Consider the following 21,903-nt stretch of genomic DNA (forward strand, 5'->3'; position numbering starts at 1 on the left):
GCAGAGCCTGGCCTTGGCATGTTGGTAGCATCGCTTAATTACTGTTTACATGTAAATATTAAATTATACAAACAACCCCACAGAATGTCTCGGAAAGCGCAGAAACACACATTCAGGGTCAACCTTATCTGTCTGCAACAGTTGCCGCCGCTACGATAGGCATTGTTTTGAATCGCAAATTTTCTGCATTGTACATAATCTTCATAATTGTTTAGTGCTGTTGTCCAAGGGCATTCAGGTAAATATGTTCCCATAATCTGCATAATAGCAGATGCTCAGATATGTAAAACGCACCTTGTGTTCTCAGAAAGAAAAAAAAAAGACGGGGTTATTGTTCAACAACAACAGTTTCATCAGGATAAAGAAGCGTGAGCATTAACGTCTCCAGTCAAGACAGATAGATGATTGCTTTGATTACGGGGCCCTGCTTTCCTGACGGTCCTGAGCAGCATATATAGTAAAGCACTGGTGCCTACTGTGCATCTCTAGTATGGCTGAGTAAAGCACTTGTTCATTTGCAGTGAAGGGTAACATGAAACAGGTCTGAGCCTTCTGATGGACAGGGAGATTTCACCTTCGCCAGTGAATGATAATGCATTATTAAATTTGCCTCTCTGCTCACTAGATACACTTAGCTGACCACAGCATATTTATCTCCCCATCCGAGGCTCACGTCTTGGCAGGAGAAAGCATTCTGTCACTTTTGAGGCATTTCAAAGATTAAAAAGAACCTCTCTCTTTTCAACGTTCCTAAAAGCATCCCCCCCCCCCCCCCCCTTTTTTTTTTCAGTGAAATGTGATTAGCAGGAGATGGTGTCACGCAATGGAACATTCATGAGAGGGGAGAACAAATATCCAAATGAACTCCCATGTCCTCGAGGAATAGCCCCTCTCTGCACCATCAGCAATCTCTCTCTCACACGGGCTGAGGAAATTTGATTGATCCTCTATTGAATTATTTTTTTGCACTCTTTCATTTCAACAGGACGCACTGACAAGTTGTTTGATCATAAAGCATTATTGTCTGCCAAGTCACATTTCAGGGCTGTGATGGCTAATGATCTTGCCTCCTGACTTAGGGAAAGTCAGGTAGTCAGCATGTGTTTGAAGCTCGCGATTCCAAGGACATCGGGAGGTACTGAGCAAAACACTATACATTAAAAGTCAGGGAGATGAGAGGGAAGGAGCTCGAACTTTTAATGATACTGTACGGCGATACCATCGGTGTCAGTGGAATATTTACGAAAAGAGCACAAAACTGACGCCGAAACTTTTGCCTGACCCAGAGTCCCCCGCCTGCCTTTTTATCATTGCAAATGCTTATGCAAAGAAGGAGCAGAACAAAGACTACAAAGGCTAGAAATCACTCTTTTGTCTTTTTTCATCTTTTTTTTTTCTAAACTACGTTCCCCTTTCTCTCGCTCGCTCTCTGTACACGAACCCATGAGCATCCACAGGTCCTTGGCCAAAGCAGCTGTATGGAAACAGACTGTGATGCTCATACCTGCTCGTAGAGCTGGGCGATAGAACGATAACGATATGTATCGCGATATAACTTTGACTCGATAGAGAAATTAAGCTATCGCGATAGACCTCGCCGCTCTTGTCCTCAAGAAAAAAGAAAAAAAAAAAGAAGGTCAGCCAATCCAAATTAAGTAGCGCAGAGCCGAACCAATCACAGCTTCAGCATCACATCGCGTGACTTGTTACGTACAGCACAAGTGCCAAGCCGCACGTGTGTTTGTTTGGGAAGCAGCCAGCGGGTAATGGAGCCAGCGCGTAATGGAGGAAATGAGTGTGCCGACTAGAAAAATCAACCGAGCGTGACCGAAGAGAAAACAGATGATGGTTCCAATGCCGGAGAGATTGTCCAACGGAAGAGCCAAAGAAGTTCCGTAGTGTGAAGGTATTTCGGCTATTTCAAGTCTGACAAAAAACAGAGTAGCGTGCACTGTAAATTGTGCCGAAAGCAAGTCGGGAAATACAATAAACTGGTGCATGCGTCACACTGTGCGCCACGTTATTGTTTCGGTGAAATGAATTTCTACAATACTGTTAATTCTACTCTCTGCAGTGTTTAAATGCTTACATATACACACAGTTACTGTCCCTCCACACATACGACTCGGTTCTGCTTCTATGCCCCAGCTTTGTTTACTTTTTCCCACCGAGGCTTCTAGACTTCTGATTGGCCAACATTTCGGCACGGTTAGGAATCTAGCGCCACCTGCTGCTTTGGCATGTTCATAGCAGCGTTTTCCTTCATTTCTGCCTTTATGTGTGGACGGGATTATTTTTTAAAACGAAAACAGAAAATCTCCGTTTTCAAAAATACCCGTGTACGTGTGGACGTAGCCTCAGTCTCTGACTGGAAGCGCTAATTCGTCATTGGGCTTTTGTCAGACTAAAGTAACTGTTAAAACTGTTTGAAAAGCTCAGCTATACAACAAGGAGAGATTGAGAATTTCCTTTTAGTTCTCAGTTTATTTGATATTGACAAAAGTTAGTCAGTTTTGTCTGTTCTTCTGTAAAACAAACTAAGATTTATTTTTAGAATTAATATTTTGTTTCTAAGTGGAATTGACAATTTAGTCTGTTTTGTTTGTTCTATTTTGAAACTTAAACGCTTTAGTGGCTGCCTTTTGTGTAGTTTGCAATATTTGCCTTTATTTATCTGAAAAAGTCTCATGTTCCTTAAGTACATCTACCCTGTTGAACTTATTATGGGAAATAAATATTTAAATAAAAACAAGCTGCTGATTATTTCACATTTTACTTGTGAGCAACGGCACATTTAAATCTTACAAATATAGTTATTTGGCTGATATCGTGATAGATATCGTTATCGCCTGAAATGAAAAAAACATATCGTGATATGAAAAAATCTCATATCGCCCAGCTCTACCTGCTCGGTTTGATCTTTGAGAGTGCGAGCTGGGGCTGCGGACAGTGCGCCTAAGCAGCGTCCTGACAAACAAAAGGCGAGACAAATCAACTTTGTCCATTGTGGTCACACCAGTGCACGGTGCATCGCCGACTGCTCGGATGATAGCAGGTATAGGAGAGGATGCACCACCTAGGTGACATAATGCACCACAGGCTTCCATTTATGCTTGAGAGGAGATTAGGAGCGCATCTCCTGTTGTGTCAACAAGTATACATAACATTCACCAGTGAAGTGCCAATATCATATTACTAATGATTCAGCCGCTTTTAAAATATGGTTTACAGAATCGCCTTACATACTGTACTTGCCTCTGCACGTCTTGTCAGGCATTTTTAGCTCGGTGCAAAAGAGATGTGGCATGTTTACCTGCACTTGGGGGTGGGGGTTAGAGCTGTTGATGGGAAATTGCTTAAACTGCCACATGTTTTTTTTCTTCTTTCTTTTTTTTTTTTTTAAACAGAAAACTCTTCAACATACATACTGTACATATGGCTTGTGTTTCAAACACCTTTTCCCCAAGGAAATAAAATGATAGCCAGTGTTTGATGTCCAAAGTAAGTTTACAGCCAAAAGGCTTCTGTACCTTTCAAATTTCCCCTTGTTTGTCAGCTACCTGCTGTTTCACGAGACAGAGGCTTGTCGGAAGCTATCGCCGCAGACTTTCTGTTTGAAGCAATTCAATTAGTCACATGTGAGATAACACTTAGCTTTCTACTAGCCTTTTTATTTTTTCTCCCCCCAACGTATCGACTAATCTCTTTCTTTTTTTTTTTCTCTTCTTTGGCAAAATTTGGACAAAAAATAATCACGTTCAAACAACAGCAAAAAAAAGCCCTACCATCTGGTTGCGCTGCACTTGGTGACACAACTTTGGGAAGTGTCTGTTTTATACGACAACAAACAGCCTTTGTCCTTCATCACCAGAGATGACATGAAAAAGATGAGGCACGTTCATAGGATGTGAGTGCTGAGGCATTATAGGGGCTGTCTCTGAGGCGTCTGACTGTTTAAATAGTCTCCATATGAGCCGGGGCACTGCATCCGTCCTCTGCAGCCAACCTGCTCCCCTTCTTAGAGTGCATTGCAAGAGATTAATTTAATGCTCTGCCAGGATCATAAAGATCAAACAAGTGGAGAGATATCATTAAACCATTGGAATGTTATCTCATTTATCTAAACAAACTGATGCGATGAACGGCCTAATTAAAAAGCTCGCCATAAACAAAGCTTCGGATGGGGAGGCCTCTCCCCTCTTTAACAATGGAACACATTTATTTTATTAATCCAATGCATCGTGTATCATATCATTACAGTTCAATATATCTATCATTAATTTTATTCCCTTCACTTAAAGCTTTTATTGGAATTACTTTGGTTATTAGTTGGTTCTAATGTATTGGTTACCTCTGTATTTGGCTGCTACAATCTCTCTTATCTCGCTGCATAAACCTGTGCATGTTATTCAAATTGCCTCATTTATTATGATAGCTTCCTCATGTAAATTGTGCTGACTGCTCGCCCTTGCACAGTCCTCATTAGACTAATGAAAACCTTCAAACGAAAAAACTAAACAACCTGCCAAATAAAGGTCTGGGGTTATTATGAAAATTACAACTGTGGGAGCCGGGAGAAGCTCTCTTCATTAATTCATGCTCAGCAAATTGGTAACTAATTTAGTTGCACTCCTCTGCATTAATGGGTTATTTTATAAAAATGTTTTCCACAGCCCGAGACCTCTGGTGCACACACTGAAGAGCTCAGAATCCTAATCAAGTCCAGTGACATATTAGGAATTGACAATCTCAAAGATAATACAGCGTGTGTTTGCTAGTAGATGTGCGCGGGTCAACTAGTTAGAACTGCCGCGGATTGCTCGGTCATTTGCTTTCTCCTCTAATATTGTGAAGAAATTAGAGTCATTTGTGTTGATTATCTGAGTGTGGAGGAGGCACTTCAGCTGAGAAGGAAGATTTCTGCTGCCGAGGAAACATTCAGTTGATTTATGTGTGCGGATCCTCGGTTAAACCCTCGTTCTTTGTTTGCGTTACCCCGTTAGTGCAAATCTCTCCTTGTTTCACATACGAACACGCACGCACACACACACACATATGCTCGCACACGTGCAGTTAGACGGTCTGTGACCCATAAATTCAGCTCATGATCCTGCTAATTATTACTATTCACTGCTTCACACCCTGTGAGTGAAGGTCTAATACTGATCTTCACGTCAGCCTAGCCAACAGGGAACATACAGCCGAATGATTTCCATAGTGGTTTTATTATCATTATCAACCTCACCCCACCCTGCATCACCCAGCACAGCTCCGCTAAAACCAACAGAGAATACTGAAATCTATTATTTGCTTCATTTTGTATTTAATCTGCCATGCTTAGTAGATTTCTATCTGCTTCTTTTCTCATTTTCCTCTTCTTCATAATTCTCATCAACAACATCGTAATGAATTTATAAAAGCAATTAATAGCGTAAAGGCTAATCGGCTAATTCTGCATTTTATTTTGGTAGGAAAGATTAAAAACAATTGATATGTGTGGCAACAAATATCATATCTAAAAATAAATAATTAAATAAAATAACTGAGATGCAAAATCTGTGTGGAAATCAGACCTAGCTGACATTTAGTTGCACTATTAAATGTTTTTGTAGTTAATTAAGAGAACTCCAGGGGTGTTATTAAATCGCAGCATGTGCATTACAGGGGGCTGATATGATGTTGCAAATGTAAAACGTCCAAAGCCAGGTAAAGACACTTTCAAAGAGATCCAACAAGCAAAACACATGTGTGCAGTTAACTTATTTCTATGTGCCTGTGCAACAATGCGCACTAAACAGAGACATGAAGCCATAGAAGCAGCAGCACAGTCTGACATCATGACAAATGAAGGGCAGGATCAATCTTTAAATTAAAGGTTTAACATTTCTCAATTTTATTGCCAATATTCAAGGACTCAAATGGACTTTTAGGGCCCTTTTCATAAAGCTCTAGAAATATAACACTTTTCTTTTGATAATGGCATGCAGACTTTTCCCTTGTGGATTGTAAGTTTCTTTAGAAATCTGTGCAACGATGACAGTTGTAATGCTGGCAAATGTTGCTGCTGGTACAAAAAGTAAATCTGAGTTTATGAAACTTTTTGCTGCTCTTGACAAATTACACAAACTAGTGTATGACCTATTTAAAACAGGCATATGCAGCAGAGTGAGCAGAGTGACTTCAGTCATTCATGTCAGGGGGAAAAGGTTTGGTCAGCAAAATACTGTACACACCTGATCTGCAACAGTTCCGCAAGTCTGGTCTCAAACTGCTATGCAGATATATGATATAGCCTTGAAAGACTTAACTTTACTTTTCACAGTTGTGTATGCATGTCACAGCATTAAATTACTGCTAAGATGAGCAATGCAAGTACTGATTTTATAAAAGGACAGCTCTAATGATGCATTCACTCAATGCAAAATACCCAACATTAGCCTGATTGTGCAACAAGAGCTTGATTTTTATTAATGGCTTTATTTTGCATACTTTACCTACGCTGATAAAATGCACATCCCAAGCATTCCAAAAACAACCCAACATCGTGTGGAATTAAGCTTTCATACAGATTGAGTTTTGAGCTGCAGTGAGAGAATGAGCTCCGCCTGCAGCTCACTAAAGATGCCATAGCTAGAAGGAGGCCTTCTGGATAGGTTTCCTATTGAAACGTCAGTGCAAATCCTCAACTGCTTGTTTAAGGGGGAGTAGGTTGCGGTCACTGCGGTTGCCACATTTTGAGAGATTGCTGTGGAGTAAAGTTTGTCAGCCCTCAGGGGTTCCCTAATGGCCTTGGGCCCAATGCCCATTGCCTGTCTCGCCTGTTCTCCAGCTGCCTGTCTGACTGCTGTAAAACTTTAACAGAAAATAACTTTTACTCAAAATGTGAGGAGCGCTCATCCCAACGACTTAAAAGTCCACACGGCGCTGCCTCGACCCCCACAATTACCTGCCAAGTGTGAAGAGAATCTGATGAACAGTTGATGAAAAATGCAAAGAACCAAAAGCCGCACAACACACACATACAGAGATTTCACCATTTATTAGTGAGACTAGTGAATGGTCTGTTTAGTAAGAGTGTTAATGAAGCCCATCCACAGAGAATCTCTTCACTTTTTGTTGACACTGTTTCATAGAAATTAGTTGCATCTCAGTAAATAGGAATAGATGGAGCTAAAGGGAAGGTAATTTTGCCTAGAAGACGCTGGCATTATATTATAATTAAGTATTGCTTATATATTGTATGTATGTATGAATGTATGATTTGAATGTTCTCCTACTGGATGAGTGGACTGATCTTGGTGAAACTTTGGATAAACATTGTCTAGCCCACTGTGAGTCCCATATATGTAAGTATGTGCATGTATGTAGTTTGCTAGTTCTTCTAATGTATGCTGATATCAGACTTGAAGATTTACAGGTCCACACTAACTTGATGGCACCTTTAAATATTATCAGTAAACATTGCTTAATTTTGCTGGCTGTTCATGCAAATTTCTTCAGACTTATCACTGCAATTCCTTCAGTCCCCAGTAATGCATCTGCATTGTGTGAAGTAAATTAAAAAAAAAAATGTCTGTCAGGAAGTTTGAAAAACACACTGAAATACCCGAGATTGTGGCCATTCAAACTGTAACTGTTCAGCTTTCTCGAGAATTTAAATTACATAATTGAGAAACTGAAAAATATGTAAAAAAAAAAAAACCCCAACAAACAACAAATAACATAAGAATTTTGTGTTTCTACTTACTTTATGTGCTCTTGACTCATTTCAACTATACTACTTTTACTGTCATTTGTGGACACACTATAGTTTCTCTTCTCTCGTCTGATCTGTTTCCTCAGATATGGGCATGTTTCACTAGCTCTAAGTTCCCTCCCCTACCTCCAAAACATTCTGTCAGGCTAGAAGAAACACTGATAACGAAAAACTAGATAGCCAAGATATCCCTCATCTAAACAACACTTGCTCAGATGCCTGGACTGAAGCCCTTCAAGTCTAAAGTATATTAGAAAAACAGTTGTTCAGACACTTATAGAGCATGTAGTTGTAGACTAACATTCTCCCAAAAAATCTTTCTAACAAGAAATCTTAGAATGAGAGGCAGAGCCTTCAGCTCTCAGGCCCCTCTCCTGTTGAACCATCTCTCAAGCTCCTGGTGGACTAGTTTTCTGCACTCACCTCTTTTCACTCCTCCCCTGTTTATACGTCACTACTGCACTACTGTACGACTATAGTGTGTGTTTGGTCTTGTCTCCCATGGTCATGGCAGATGGCTTCCCCTCCCTGATCCTAATTCTGCTGGAGCTCTCTTCCTGTTAAAAGGGAGGTTTTCCTTCCCACTGTTGCTAAGTGCCTCTCATAGGGGGATTGTCTGATTGCTGGGGTTGTCCTTTTAATTGTGTACAATATAAAGTGCCTTGAAGCAACTGTTGTTATGAATCGGCAGTACATACATAGAACTGAACAGAATGGGGCTGAGACTTGACTCACCTTTATCAGCGTGCATCCTCTTTGCTTCATGGCTCATGTCATGGGCCAGGTCTCCCTCTTTAGGTCCCGGTGCGATGTTGGGTGACAGGCCAAGCAAGGCTTGGTTCATGGAGAGACCATTGTGGTGTGCGGCTGCATAAAAAAATCAGCAAAAAAAACCAAACCATTATTAGCTAGACAGGAGCTTAAACCTTCCATCTGTACAATCTGTAAAGCCCTTTAGAGGTTTTTTTTTCTTTATTTTTTCTTTATTTTTGTTAATAAATGTGCTGTGAAGCAATATATAATACGTACGTATCCTGTCTGAGGAGCTTTCTGTGTGGGCTGGGGAGCTGGACACACTGCTGCTGCGGTGGGACGATGGGTGACTACCTGGCCTCCTGTGGTCTTCTAAGGAAGGAGCAGGGGAGGGACTGTCCGGCAAACGTTCCTGCAACCCCAACAGCCACAAAACCACACATGCAAAATAAATATCCAGCGCAGGCTCGAGTGTTATGCCACGAGAAAGAGGGAACTGTGTTTACAGCAGCCAGCTGTTATTATGACATTGCTTGCTTTCTCTTTTAAAAATTTACCTTTATAACAGAGGTGACCATTCTGGAGGGCAGACTTTGGCCCTGTGCTGCGGCGGCCATATTTGCAATGGTGCTGAGGTGGTTCATCTGGCTCATCGCCATAGTGACAGAGGCTGGGGGCAGGCTGACTGGGATCAGAGGGTGTGGCATCATCATGAAGGGGAGTTCCAGGCCTGAGACACAGGAAGAGGTCGTTGGTTACTCAATGATGCATATTATGAGTGAGCTACCCACAGGGGAAACTTGGCTGAAAACTCAGAACCTGCTGGTGTTAATTCAGCAATCAGTAATTCCCACCACTGAGATCCCCTTTAAAATTGGTGTCCAATAACACTAAAGCTTTACAGAGCCAAGCGCCAGGAAAAGAAAGGAATAATTCAGATTAATCACGTCTCGGGTATCTTTCCATGTTAACACAATACACATAAATGTTTTACAGCACGTGTTAATAATAGATACTACTGCAATAATAATAAAGAAAATGGGGACGATAACTATACACACAGTCATTCAAAGACCAAAGTTTACACTGCAATAAATATGCATCAATTATTCTATGATGAATAAAAAGGGGCAAATTATGGAAATTCTCTCAATATTTACATATAAAAAAATATCTCGGTAAAAACAAGGGCAATCTTGAAAGTCATTACCCAAATGACTAGTTAAACGCGCTAATGACAAACAAGTAGCGCTAGGCTACAGTACGGCAATGACTTTAGGCTAATTATAGCCGCCGACAGTGCAGACCAAGAGACAAAGAGAAGAAGAGAATGAGACAAAAAAAAAAAGAGTAGGTCGCATTCAGCTCACCCAATAATGTGATTTTCAGGGTTTTTTTCTCTATACGAACACACAAATTATTCCATTACAACATCAGAGATATCTTACAAATGTTCTAAATTATTCAATTGCTGTCTGGCAGTAGACGCCTAATTGGGGAAATTGAAGACATTAGCAGCAAGAAAATGTAAAGAAAGTCTAATAAAGATACTGCGGGTGGGGTGCGGTGGAGGGGGGGTTGTAGCTAGTCAAATAGTGGCCCTGAACTGCACTTCTGAATGGCTTAATGAAAACAAGCCAACTTTCAAAGGACATGAGCACAGACAGAGGGTCAAAGCTAGGTGTCTGTATCCCCCTCCCCTCCCCAGCCGTGGCACCCCCCTCCTTCCCCCCGCCCGTGCTCTACAGGGACTTTGAACTGGCAGGATCAAAAGTGACTGGGAACAGTTTGGTCTCATTCCTCCGCCACTCAGATGCTTTTCCTCAAATGCTTTAAAGAAAACCTCATAGACACTATTGGATCTGATCGAGCCTCTCTGTAGATTTTTTTTAACTCCTTTTTTTTCTGTCTTTCTTGGCAGCCCGGTTCAAGGTAAAAAAGAAAAAAAAGAAAGCTGTGTAGAGAAAAAGGAGGGGAAGAAAAAAAGATAGCACACTACAGAAAGCTATCCACAAAACAACTCCACTCTTCTTTTTTTGACAAAACATCAGTAGCCAAAGGGCAAGGAGATCTGCATGGCGAAGCCTCTAAAGAGAAGGACACTGGTTGAAAATGAAAGGACATGAGAAGTACTCCTCTCTGTCATTCCCCTCCTTCCAAAAGAAGCATTGATTTCCATAAGAAAGGTGGCATGCAGTTTCTCAGTGGCAAGTATTCCCAAACAATATAAAGCAGGGGAGATTAAAGAAAGGCGGAAGCCAAGCAGCACCTTGTATCAGCGCCTCTGCTGAAGCTCAGACTGAATCAATTACCACTCAGCAGGCTAAGCTCAATTAAAAAACACCACAGAGGGCCTGATTGCGGGGGTACTTACTGTAGGACAACATGGAGAGGTCTAGGCTACCTATCAGCCTTTCAAGGCCACTCAAGGGCCAGAGTGAAGAGACTTATTCTGCCTTTGAGGTGTCTCTATTACGCCCATTCAATCAAACGCAGCTACACACACATAAAGGTAGATTTTCACCATATCAATAAAGTATGAAAAAGAGGTGAAAAGTCACTTAAAACAACGCAGGTCTGCGCTTTGTTAGTAACATACCGCCACTTATCTTCCTGTCATATCTTTCTCTTGATGGCATGTGAATTTCATTGATGTGTCTCCACCTGACTGACAGGCTGGCGCGAAAACACAGGACCTCTGTTTGCTCTAAGGGGGTATTAGTCTCGCTTTCAGTGCCCGTCCAGCCCCTTTCTTGTCACCCCATCCTAAAGCGATGTTTCTCCCATAAAGACCCATTCAGGCCACTGTAGGGGAATGTGCCACGGGCCAACAAGGGTGCACCAAATCCTTTTATTTATGGCTGAAAGGAGCCAGGTGAGGAGGATATGCATTTATTCAAGGAATCTGGCATTTTCACAAGACAGTTAGAGTGTTTTCATCGCATTCATATGCAATTTCTTCTCATTTTCTTGATTTTTATTCTCATTTAAATGAAAGGACTGTGAATAATTGCAACAACTTTTTTTACGTAGGTAACAATAAACAGAGATTTTTGCTTCTTTTTTTGTCCTTTTCAAAAACCAGAATGAAGAGACTCATTAATCGCTGTGATATTGTGAAGATATTCCAGTGGGCAAACTGTTAGAAACATATTTGTCAGTTTTCTGTTTATCTCTGAAATAGAAGTTCAGACCTGATGAGAGGTGAATTCCCACAAGCCCCCCTCCCAACCACCACCTCTCTCTTTCCTGAAGGGCAGACAATGCATTTGGAGTAATTTACCTGAAGTAAGCCTGAGGGACTTGCAAAGGTGAACTCCTATTTACCATCATTAAAACTACAAATCACTTAATACCAATATAAACAGCTCAGCTATTATGTCGTGCAGTGCTTGGGAGTTCACGCATGGATAAGCAAAGATCTGAATCGCGGAGGATGAATTGAATGAATTAAAACAGCCCTTGGTAGCAACATGATTAAAAACCTGTTACATCAGAATCAAACCTCACGGCTAATGGCAGGTTTGTTACTTATTAAAAAAAAAGATTTGAAGAAAAGTGGGAAAAAATGGATTGATTGACTGTTGAACGATTTAAAAAAATGATTAAAACGCCAGCAGTGATTTATTTTGGTGATTTGTGCCGCAGTTAATCCTCATCGACACAGAACTTCAGCCTTTTTGGCCATCTAACCCTACGGAGAAAAATAAGAGGAGAGGAGCTAAGCCATTGTCATTGAAAATGGGATGAGAAAGCAGCCGGGCCCCTTACCCTTAACTCTGTTGTGGACAGATTTCCCCTGACAAAAATTAAACTAGCTCCTACTTGGCACTTTATTATCTCTTCAACTGAATGATTTATTGTTTGTGGAGCGAAAGAACCAAAGAGAGGGGGAAGATTACATTTCCAGCCAAAGCTCAGGCCTGATCTCGTTTTTTACTCCCTCTGTCCAGGAAAAAAGCTCCCGACAAACAATAATGTCAGCTGTAATTGATCGGAGGTCGCTGGCTGGGCCTGCAGTAAAAGCGCACTATTTAAGCGACAATCGGCCCCGCGCTCTTCAGACGCTGGCTAATGAAGCTGTCTGTCTGGGCTATTTACCTTCTCTTAAATGGAAGGGGAGAGATGTACTGTAAGAGACAGGGCTGGAGAGGATCTGCCTCTCACTCCCGTGAAATAGGACCTGCACATGCCTCAGGAATGTATAATTGGTTGGCGCAGCCAAAGCTGGGGATCCGGTGCTAATTAAATGACTTGTTTAAAGCCTATCTGTCTTTGTTTGGGAGGCTCTGGGCTTCAGAACAATGCATTGTAAATGCTGTTGTCAAACAAACATTCCTGGTTATCCTTTGATTTGAATTGAACAAGACAAAGGGCTGATTTGCTCACTGCTAAGCCTTTGGTTTTCATGGTGTTGAGATATTTTTTCCTTCCCTCTTCTGATCTGTCAAACTGAACAGGGCCATTCCAGTCAAAGCTGCTAAATGGACTGACTCAGTGCACAATCCATACGCAGCTCGCCGCCGCAAAAACAATCTCCGTTTTCCCTCTTAATTGCGCTTGTAAAAATGCCCCCATGTTGTGTATGCATTTCTCCGACAAAGGTAAAGACGGTGGCGCGCACAAGGAGAGTCTTTGTTGTGGTCGTATCAAGGATTTGCACACTGGTCCCAAAAGGAAATGAATGGCTCATGAAAAAGTGTCTGTCACGCGGCGAGACATTTAGAGGTCTCCATAGCACTAATCAGCTAGTCGTCTTTACTATAACTGTTAATCTCCCTTTTTAAAAAAGGGGGGGAAAAGGAAGTCCTGCCACGGAGGAGGTGGACCGGGGGGTGTGTGTATGCATCAGATCAAACATAAGACACGGCCTCCATAAATAAGTCGTCTAGAATTGTGGTGCCACTTTAGACTACACGAGTGCATGCTTCCATGTGCTTGCTAGTCCCACATTCATATACACACAGGCAAACAAGAAAACACACACACACAGATGGCAGGTTCAGTCAAGGCTGGTGAGTCCTGTTTCTCATTAAAATGGGGGGAGAGGGGAAGGTTTCGAGCTTTGATGTAGCCACCCACAGCCCTTCAGTGTCATTGAATGAAACTTTGAAGCTTTTTGTGTTTACGTAGTTAATGCTGATAATAAAGCAAACATCTTGTCTTTGTTAAATACCTGCTGTCCACTCACGTATGCCTACACACACGCACGCACACTGCAAACGGGGACATAAAACGAATACATCTTGCAGCAACAAAGAGAGGTAAACATGAAAACACACGGCCGCACGCTCAGACAATGATGCAGTATGGATAATTGTGTAAAGTTACGCGCCGGCGCAAAGCCAGCCGAACATATAAACACATGCGGGAAAGAAAAATGCTTTACATTCCAAGAGCTGTAACGATTGGATGAATAACAAGCTATTAACGCATCAGCAGACAAAATACGCTCGACGTGCCAAGGCAAAGACGCGCAACTGAGGTGGGCATAGACTTTTTGATGAACTAAATCACGAAATGTAACAAAAAAAAGAAAGAAAGAAAACATGATAAGAAAACATTTCTGCTTTCATGAGGTAACATAATTGCTTTCCAAACCCAAACCGCTGGAGTGTAACATGTGGTAGAAATTATCAAGGAGACAGACAGAGGTGTTTGTCCATTAAGCGCATAAAAATCTAAGGCAGGCAACTTTTATAGGATAATTTAAATCCTCGGCTCTAATAGTGCGCATTCCTTATGAAAATTGGAAGATCAATCATCTCCGTGACAGATCTGTTGTGGAAGAAGTTCTCGCTATCTTTTAGGTGGTGGTGGTGGGGGGTGCTGAACACGTTTCGCCACCGCCCCACCTGTGCTACCCCCCCCCCCCTTCCCATTTTAGCTGTCTATTTGTCTCTTTGCTGAAAATGTTAACGAACAGAGCAATAATCAAGCCATATGCTTGCATGTGGCAAATCTCATTACAGTAAATGACCTTTACCAACCAATGCCAACATCCTTGTGCTTGATAACACAGAGCGTGCGGGGCGGGCGACACAATGGTGGGTTTTAGTTTACGCAGTCATGCGCGGGAGTATGTGTGTGTGTGTGCAGTTGGCCAAGACAGCCAGGCCTTCAGGACACATTAGGACACGGGAGGCATTCACTAATTTGGGTCGGAACCAGGCTCACTTCACATTTGCCACACGTCACTCCGAGGATCGCCGCGGAATCGGCGCAGGAGCTCCGACGCTGGATCACTCACAATAAGCGGTGGCACGGAAAGTGCTGCGAGCAGAAGAGGAGAGGCGAAGGAGAGGAGAGATATTACTAGCAGCTGTTACTACTGCGGCTGCAATATATTCAAGCCCAATCAATAAAGCTCCTACAGACAGTGACACCCAAGCAGACAGAGGAATCATTTTCATCTGATACTTAGCAAAGGCTCCCCCTTTTAAAAAGATTGCTTTCAGTCAATGACAACCAGTTGTCATTTGACTAAGGCTCCTGAAATGAAATATATTGACGAGTGTTATCAATCACGACCCACTCTGCCATCATATCAATTTAGCCGGGATGGGGGTTGAGGGGTGGATGGTGGTGGTGGTAGGGAGGGATCGGTTTGCATGTGGTCATCGGATCATCTGTTTTAATTACAAAATTAGCATCACTACCTCCTGCGCTCTCACTTCCTCCATGACAAGCACCTCTCGAGAGAGAAAATCAGTAACGCTCAACCGTTGTCAGCGCGAGGTTTCCTTGAAATGCAGTTCAGTGTGGACTTTAACTGAGGCAGAGGACAACATGTTAAAATATACATAGATATATATTTGTTTGATTATTTGTCTGGAGATTCTAAATATCATTTATCAAGAAACGCCTTCCTTTGTTTGTTCACCCTCTGAAGGGCGTGCTGATTGTGAAATTCCTTTACGTTGTTTGAACTTGCTCACGCGCTCCGTCTTTATCTTGGTCCCAGAGGAGAGGCTTTGTGATGGTGAAGATGTCTGGGCTCAGGAAGGCTGATAGCTCTATTTGGATGAGGGTTCCCATATCATAATTGAGAGAAGAAGAAGAAGAAAAAGGGGGAAAAAAGTGCTTTTGCGGAACACGACCAACTTTCTTTTCTGTCACGAAACGCTTTTTGAATCCTTCCCGGGCAATGCTACATTTTTACAGTGCAATCACAGTTAAAAGAGAACGCCATTTCGCTGTTGTCATCACCGCGCTGCCATTACTGTTATTGTGTACACACAGTAATATCATTACTCTATGCTAATGTTTCCTCTTAGACATAATCACGGGGAAATGAGAGCGCATGATATCCAGCCTCTAACGCTGCGCCATCTTAACTGTGCATGTGAAAACGGCTCCGCATCCGACGCAATCACACACCACGTATATTTCACATTGCTCCGACCTGCGAAAGCTCATCATCACCGAAAGGTTGAATGTCATTTATTACACGTATCACATTTACAGCAAGTGACATTGTCTTTTCAAATTGTGTTGATCTCTTCACTTTCAAAGGTCAGCCCCTTCCCTGGCTAAATTCAACCTGACAGAGAATAGTGAGGAGGGGACAGCCGAACACATGCATCACCCCGGCATCAAAGCGCTCCAAATTAATCTATCCAATTAATGAGGAATGAGGCCTAATGTTGATGAGGGATGACAACTCGACTGGTCAGTTGTTTTTTTATAGCTCTGCTCCTGCTATTGTGAGCTAACCGCAAGAGACAATCAAACAAATATTTCCATGACGGTTTGTCGAGTGCCGCCGCCTCTTCCTCTCCGTAGCGCCGCAACTCCGCTGCCACTCAAAGATGATAGAACTTGATATGGATCATTACGGAAATAATGTTTAATCAATTCCCCCTGTTATTGTAATCTATTTCTGCCGTTGTCTGCGTTTGTGTGTTTTGTAGCTACATCGGTGCGCCTCACAATTTCCCAATCATGCATATTCAAGTGTTACGCTGATGCTTAACAGCCGACGCAACCGGAATTAGAACGAGGACATTAGACTTCATTAAAAAGAGAAATGATTATCAGGTTTATCTTTTGAAATGTCTATTAAAATGTGTGTGTCGTTCTTCACTTATCTGTCACCTGGCTCCCATGAGCCTGGCAGCCTAATAGAGAGATGGTGAGGGCCAAAGCCCAAGAGAGCGACGGAGACCCATCAAGCTCTTCACTCAGACTGGAAGGCTGCCTGTCTGCTCTGCCACTCTCTGTCTCGCTCACTTACCACCACTAGCCCCCGTTTGCCCAACGCTGGCAGGTCAAAGAAATCCTGTTTTGTCTGGAGAAGGACCCTTGATATAAGAAGATGGGGAGAAAACCCAAATAAAATGTTGAATTGCATAAATTAGTCAAGACAATAACCTGCCGCTGTAAAAAGAGGTGTTATGATATGTTCGTGAAATGAATTCCATTCAGCCTATGGCTACAATCTAGTCTCTCCAAAGAGCTTTGGCTGACAAAGGCTCCCACAAGAGAGCTAGAGAGGAAGATGGATGAAGTTGCCCCTAGACACTCATATCAGGTCAGTATGTGCTTTATCCCCTAATGGTTAAGGTTAGGATTGAGTAGGGGGTGATACTAGATCTGAGCCTGAGGGCCACTGTTCTAGAGGAGAGGTGCAGGAAGTTGCCACCATCCTCCATCATGGCCCACATTCAGCTGCGCTGGGCCACCAGCACTAATGCAGCTAGCAGGTTGGAGCGCGTAGTTAGCTAGTTGGACGTGTCCTTCCACCCAGAGAGCTTTATTATTAGAAAGGACATAAACAGACTAATTAAATCGCAGCAGTGGAGCTGGGCTGACAGCTGGCACAGAGAATGTGACCAAACAGATCCCTATCAAAGTGCAAGAGCAGTGTCTCTCTATATGGGTCCTGCTTTTGTGTGCGTGGCTTTGTCTGTGTGTGCTGACACGCATGCCTGTATGTCCAGTAAATATACGCCCGGGTGCACGTCACCTCTACCCATTTTAGCCCCGTGTTCGGCTCACATTCGACGACTATCATTTCTCCACTCACACGCGCTGTCATCTTAATGTCTTATTTAGCAGCTTATCGCAAAGCACACTGACTCTCTTATATGTTCCAAAATTGCACAAATGCTATCCAACAGAGCAGTGAACACTCCAGTAATTAGTGCATGGTCTCAAGCCTGACTCCACTCAGCTCTGCAACATGGCCAAGCACGGACCCCATATAGAGAGGAGTCTAGTTATGCATTGATCTCAGAAAATTAAGGCTAACTGCCCCAGACTGCGGCGTCTTGATGTACCTTCTGGATGAGCAGTGTACTATACTTTGTGTTGTTTGTGGCGTAAACACGGTGATTTTTTTTTTCTCACTCGCCACGCTTTAAAATAAATACATGCTAAATAATTAATGACCCCGCCCACCCTAAAAGGTAAAACCACTGATGATGAGAAAATATGGCCTTAACAAGTCAATAATGGCGAGTGCAACAAGAACAGCCTAATCAATGCGGCTGCAACGTTTGCAAACAAGGACTTGAATTATAACGCCAATAATTGATCCCTTCCATTTTTTTCTCCCCACCCCCTTTCCCCTTCATGTGATGTCATTGTTTATTGATTGCTTCTCGCCCGTGAGGGATGATGGGAAGTTTCGGAGTTTGTTTTTTGCTGCGACTTTTGCCCCTCCCACCTCCCCTCCCACATCCAAATACACCACCCACCAACCCACCCTTCCTCCATTTGAAATTTGCAAGCTGTAGCACCAGCTTAACCAAAAAGGATTAAGTCCCATACCCAACTGAGAACACAGATAATGCTCAGTAATTGGTAAAAAATGAAGATGAATGGGACAGCTAGATAAGGACCAATTAGCTGCTGGGAGTGTACAGCTGTGGTCTCCTCACAGAGCGCTCTCAGGGGCCAAGGCCCCCTCTTCCTCGCTCTCTCTCTCACACACACACATACGCACGCAGGCACACGCGCGCGCACGCATGCAAACATGCAAGCGTGAGGGTAGGGCTTGCAGAAATTAGCCTGATGACCCTGGAAAGAGAGAATGATGCTTCCTCATCATCTCACCCAGAACCTCTTTCCCTCAACTCCTCACTCAGTCAGGCAAGACTCCAGGTACCTGTCACCACCCGTCCAAACTTCAGACTAGCATGAGGCTTTCCACTCCCCCACCCGCCCCTGTTGGGCGCAGGCAGCCTGGACCGAAGCCACAGATGTTGAGACAAAGGCTTTTCAGGTTTTCATGCATCGCTCCTTTTAAAGCTTCGCTGCGATGTTACAGTGCGGACTCGGAAGAGTTTTTTTTTTTTTTTTTTTGGTAGATTATGTTAGCAGTGACAGTTGTGTCTTCTCCTTCTACCGCCGCGCTGTTGTTTAGCCGGCATGTCGTGGCATCATCTGGCTGATGACAGTGGAATTCCCATATCTAATTACAAACAGGATTTCAGCTCCATTAGAGTTGTGTGGTGAGGAGTCAGATGAGTGGCAGGGCAGCACCCAGTGGCCAAAGAGAGACAGAGGGTGAAAGACAGAGAAGTAAGTGAGACAGAGAAAAGAGGACAAAGGGTGAAACCCCTGCCTTATCGTCTCAACCTGATTTTTTGTTGGTTCTTTTTGAAGCTCCGAGAAACACTTTTTTCCCCCCTTCTGTAACTGGAAAAAAAACAAACCCAATTCCTTCTCTTGGAATTGGCAGGTGTTTGTTAGTGGGCAGCTGACAATATTTTTTCTCCCAGTAATGAAGGTTGTGGCTGGGGTCAATGCACTGGGAGGGAATGGCAGGCTGTTTATCCCCCTCAAGGCCAAGCGCCACACGTGTTTTGCTTGGTCTGTGATCTGTAATTGTGGCATTTCCTGAGAGGCGCAGGAACAATCCACATTGTGCTTTGAGAGCTCTCCCTCTGCCCAACTAAAGAGTGCGAGGGAAAATCAAAGAAAGACCCCACACACACGCACACACACACACACACACACCATCCTGCCTCTCTTTACATTTTGATGTCATTCCATCTCCGTATCTTTTTTACCCTTCTCTCCTGCCTCCCCTTCTTCATACATATCTATTTCCTTCTCTCCATCTCTCACTCAGGATGTTTGGTTATTTTGGCAGAGAGTTGAACTGGCTGTTTTTTTCCTTATAATTAATAACATTGATGCAAACAGGAAGGTCTAATTGTGATGAATATTTAATGTGAGGGAGAAACATTAGCCTGTTCAATTTACATCAACACAAAGACAGCGGCGGGCAATCCAACTCTACAAACAGTACAGAGTGTCCTTCACTGGCTGGCTCTGCTGTGCTTTGCTTTAAGCGCTTCACAATACAAGAACTGCTTCAGACAAACACTGAGATGAGGCACCTGTATTCTGTATTTTAGCCCGAGGAGGCTTTTTTTCTTTTTCGTTTCCCCTCCACGGGTTGATGTAGTGGCTCTTTTCTGATTAAATGGATCTATGTCCTTAGTGGTATTATCAGAAGGATGCTCATTATCATATCAATTCCTATCGTGGATGGTAACATAATTTGTGTAAGTAAACACATCCGTTTGTGTGGGTCTTAGTTTAAGCCGCTTGATTATAAAACGCCAGTCCATTTCCTCAGAGCAGCTGTGGTCTGAGTCTGTTTTAAAAACAGCATGAAGTCATTCCCCAGTCAGCACTCTGAACAACAGTCAGTCCAGTCCCAACAAAAGCCCCAGCCAAATGCATTTCCCCCTCTGCTACATCAGTCAACTGATTTATACGTCTCGATAGCTATTGGATAATAGGCTCAAGTGCTGGATATATTAGGGATTCGCACTTCAAAAAAAAAAGAAAGCAAAAAAAAAAAAAAAAAAAGCTCATAAATCAAACCCGAGCGAGCCACTTTATGGAATCTGAAGTAAAATCTGTAATCAGGCTTCCTTGTTAAGTCTCGCAACTGTGGAATCCCAAAATGCCTTCATTAAAAATAAAACATGTGAAGCAAAGTCTGGGGCTAGATGAAGAAGACAACATGCTGCTAGCTTGTGTTTCATGGCTCTGCAGTGCAGAGCGGGCCATATATCTCCAGCGTATTATCAGGATGACTCCTGCTGGCCACCCTGTCACAGGAGAGTGCTTGATATAAACAAGAGATTGCTGCGACACCCAGTAATCAATATTAGGATGGTTTCAGTACCAAACATCATTTGTCTCTGCGACCATTCCTTTGACCAAACGAAGCATTAATTCAAATCATAAATCTGAGCTGATTTAAATCCGAGGAGAGTGAGGGAGAGAGAGGGGCCCCTGTCTGACTGCCTGCCCCTAATGATTTATTTTCTACATTTCTGCGAGCGAGAGATTTGTCCATACTCACTGACAGGTCACCTTCAAACGCCAGTGGCAGACTGTTCATCACCATGCAGACGAGCATCTCATCGCTGCGAGTAAATATTAAAGGAAAAGAATCCAATTGATTGTGGATGGGGCCGAGAGGCGTCACTGCCATATATTTCACTCAGAGAGCTAATGCTGTGGCCCATGCACCCACACCTAGAACTGCTCCCCCTTGCCAGAATTATGATTCTACCGGGAGCCTGTGTGGCTGGCTGTGGGCTCAAGGTTACAATTTAAATTGTAAAAAGATAAAACAGTTTCTTATTAGCTCCATTGCCACAGCCTTGCTGTTAGTACTCACATTTATCTTTATTTCCGTGACCTCGCAGGCTCGTATTCTCTCTCTCTCTCTTTTTTTTTTTTTTACACACTCCATTCTCTCGGAGTGATGACCTCACACTTTATGCATTTCGCATTGTTAAATCTGCTTAGAAACACATCCTGTTTTCATCTCGCACGCCACAAGCTCCATGGTGTCAAGTATTATTGTCGAAATGTGTTCAGGAGTCAAGCCATTTATTACAGTAAGTGAATCAAAACCTCAATTTAGCAGGCAAAGCTACGGGGATTACACTTGGTTTATAATTCGGAACGGGCTCATGAATCCGCGCTAACATACATTATCATTCTCTTTAATACACTAAGTGCTCGTGTGTGATATTGCAAAAAATCCTTCTGCATTTTAGGGCTAATAATTAATTGAAATGGCACATAGTGAAAAACCAGAGCTCTCACAGCAATTCAATTAGACCTTGTTAAAAGCTGATAGCTTTGGGAAACTGTGTTCACAGTTTCACTTAGCTATTAGGAGTTGTTTTTTTTTTCTTTCAACATAAAACACTTTCGGAAAAACATGACTTACATTACTAAAGCGGGCATTCCCAGTGCATACAAAATAACTAAAATCAATAGTTTATTGCTTTATAAACTTTGAGAAGGCAGCAGCACAGTGGAAAGAGCATCTCATGAAAGAACACCGTGCGAGTCTTCGGTTTAAGGCAAGCTGTGTGTCTGTGTGTGCCTCTGTGTGCGTATAACCTTTT

The 21,903-nt window shown here is 42.8% G+C and overlaps 1 protein-coding gene across 3 annotated transcripts in view; it reads right to left on the reverse strand.

Moving 5' to 3' along the window:
• The window catches only part of dachd (dachshund d), a 92,905-nt gene that overhangs the window by 17,036 nt on the left and 53,966 nt on the right, over nucleotides 1-21,903 (reverse strand). For 2 of the 3 annotated variants that reach the window (XM_080291172.1, XM_080291170.1), the window contains exons 4-6: nucleotides 9,066-9,239; nucleotides 8,786-8,929; nucleotides 8,492-8,623 (exon numbers count right to left, since the gene is read on the reverse strand). In XM_080291172.1, the coding sequence (XP_080147298.1) occupies nucleotides 8,492-8,623; nucleotides 8,786-8,929; nucleotides 9,066-9,239 (450 nt within the window). The remainder of the gene's footprint in view (nucleotides 1-8,491; nucleotides 8,624-8,785; nucleotides 8,930-9,065; nucleotides 9,240-21,903) is intronic. The other variant, XM_080291171.1, reaches the window with a different exon arrangement.

Source organism: Astatotilapia calliptera, chromosome 16 (genome assembly GCF_964374335.1).
Source record: "Astatotilapia calliptera chromosome 16, fAstCal68.1, whole genome shotgun sequence".
In the NCBI taxonomy this organism is placed as follows: domain Eukaryota; kingdom Metazoa; phylum Chordata; class Actinopteri; order Cichliformes; family Cichlidae; genus Astatotilapia; species Astatotilapia calliptera.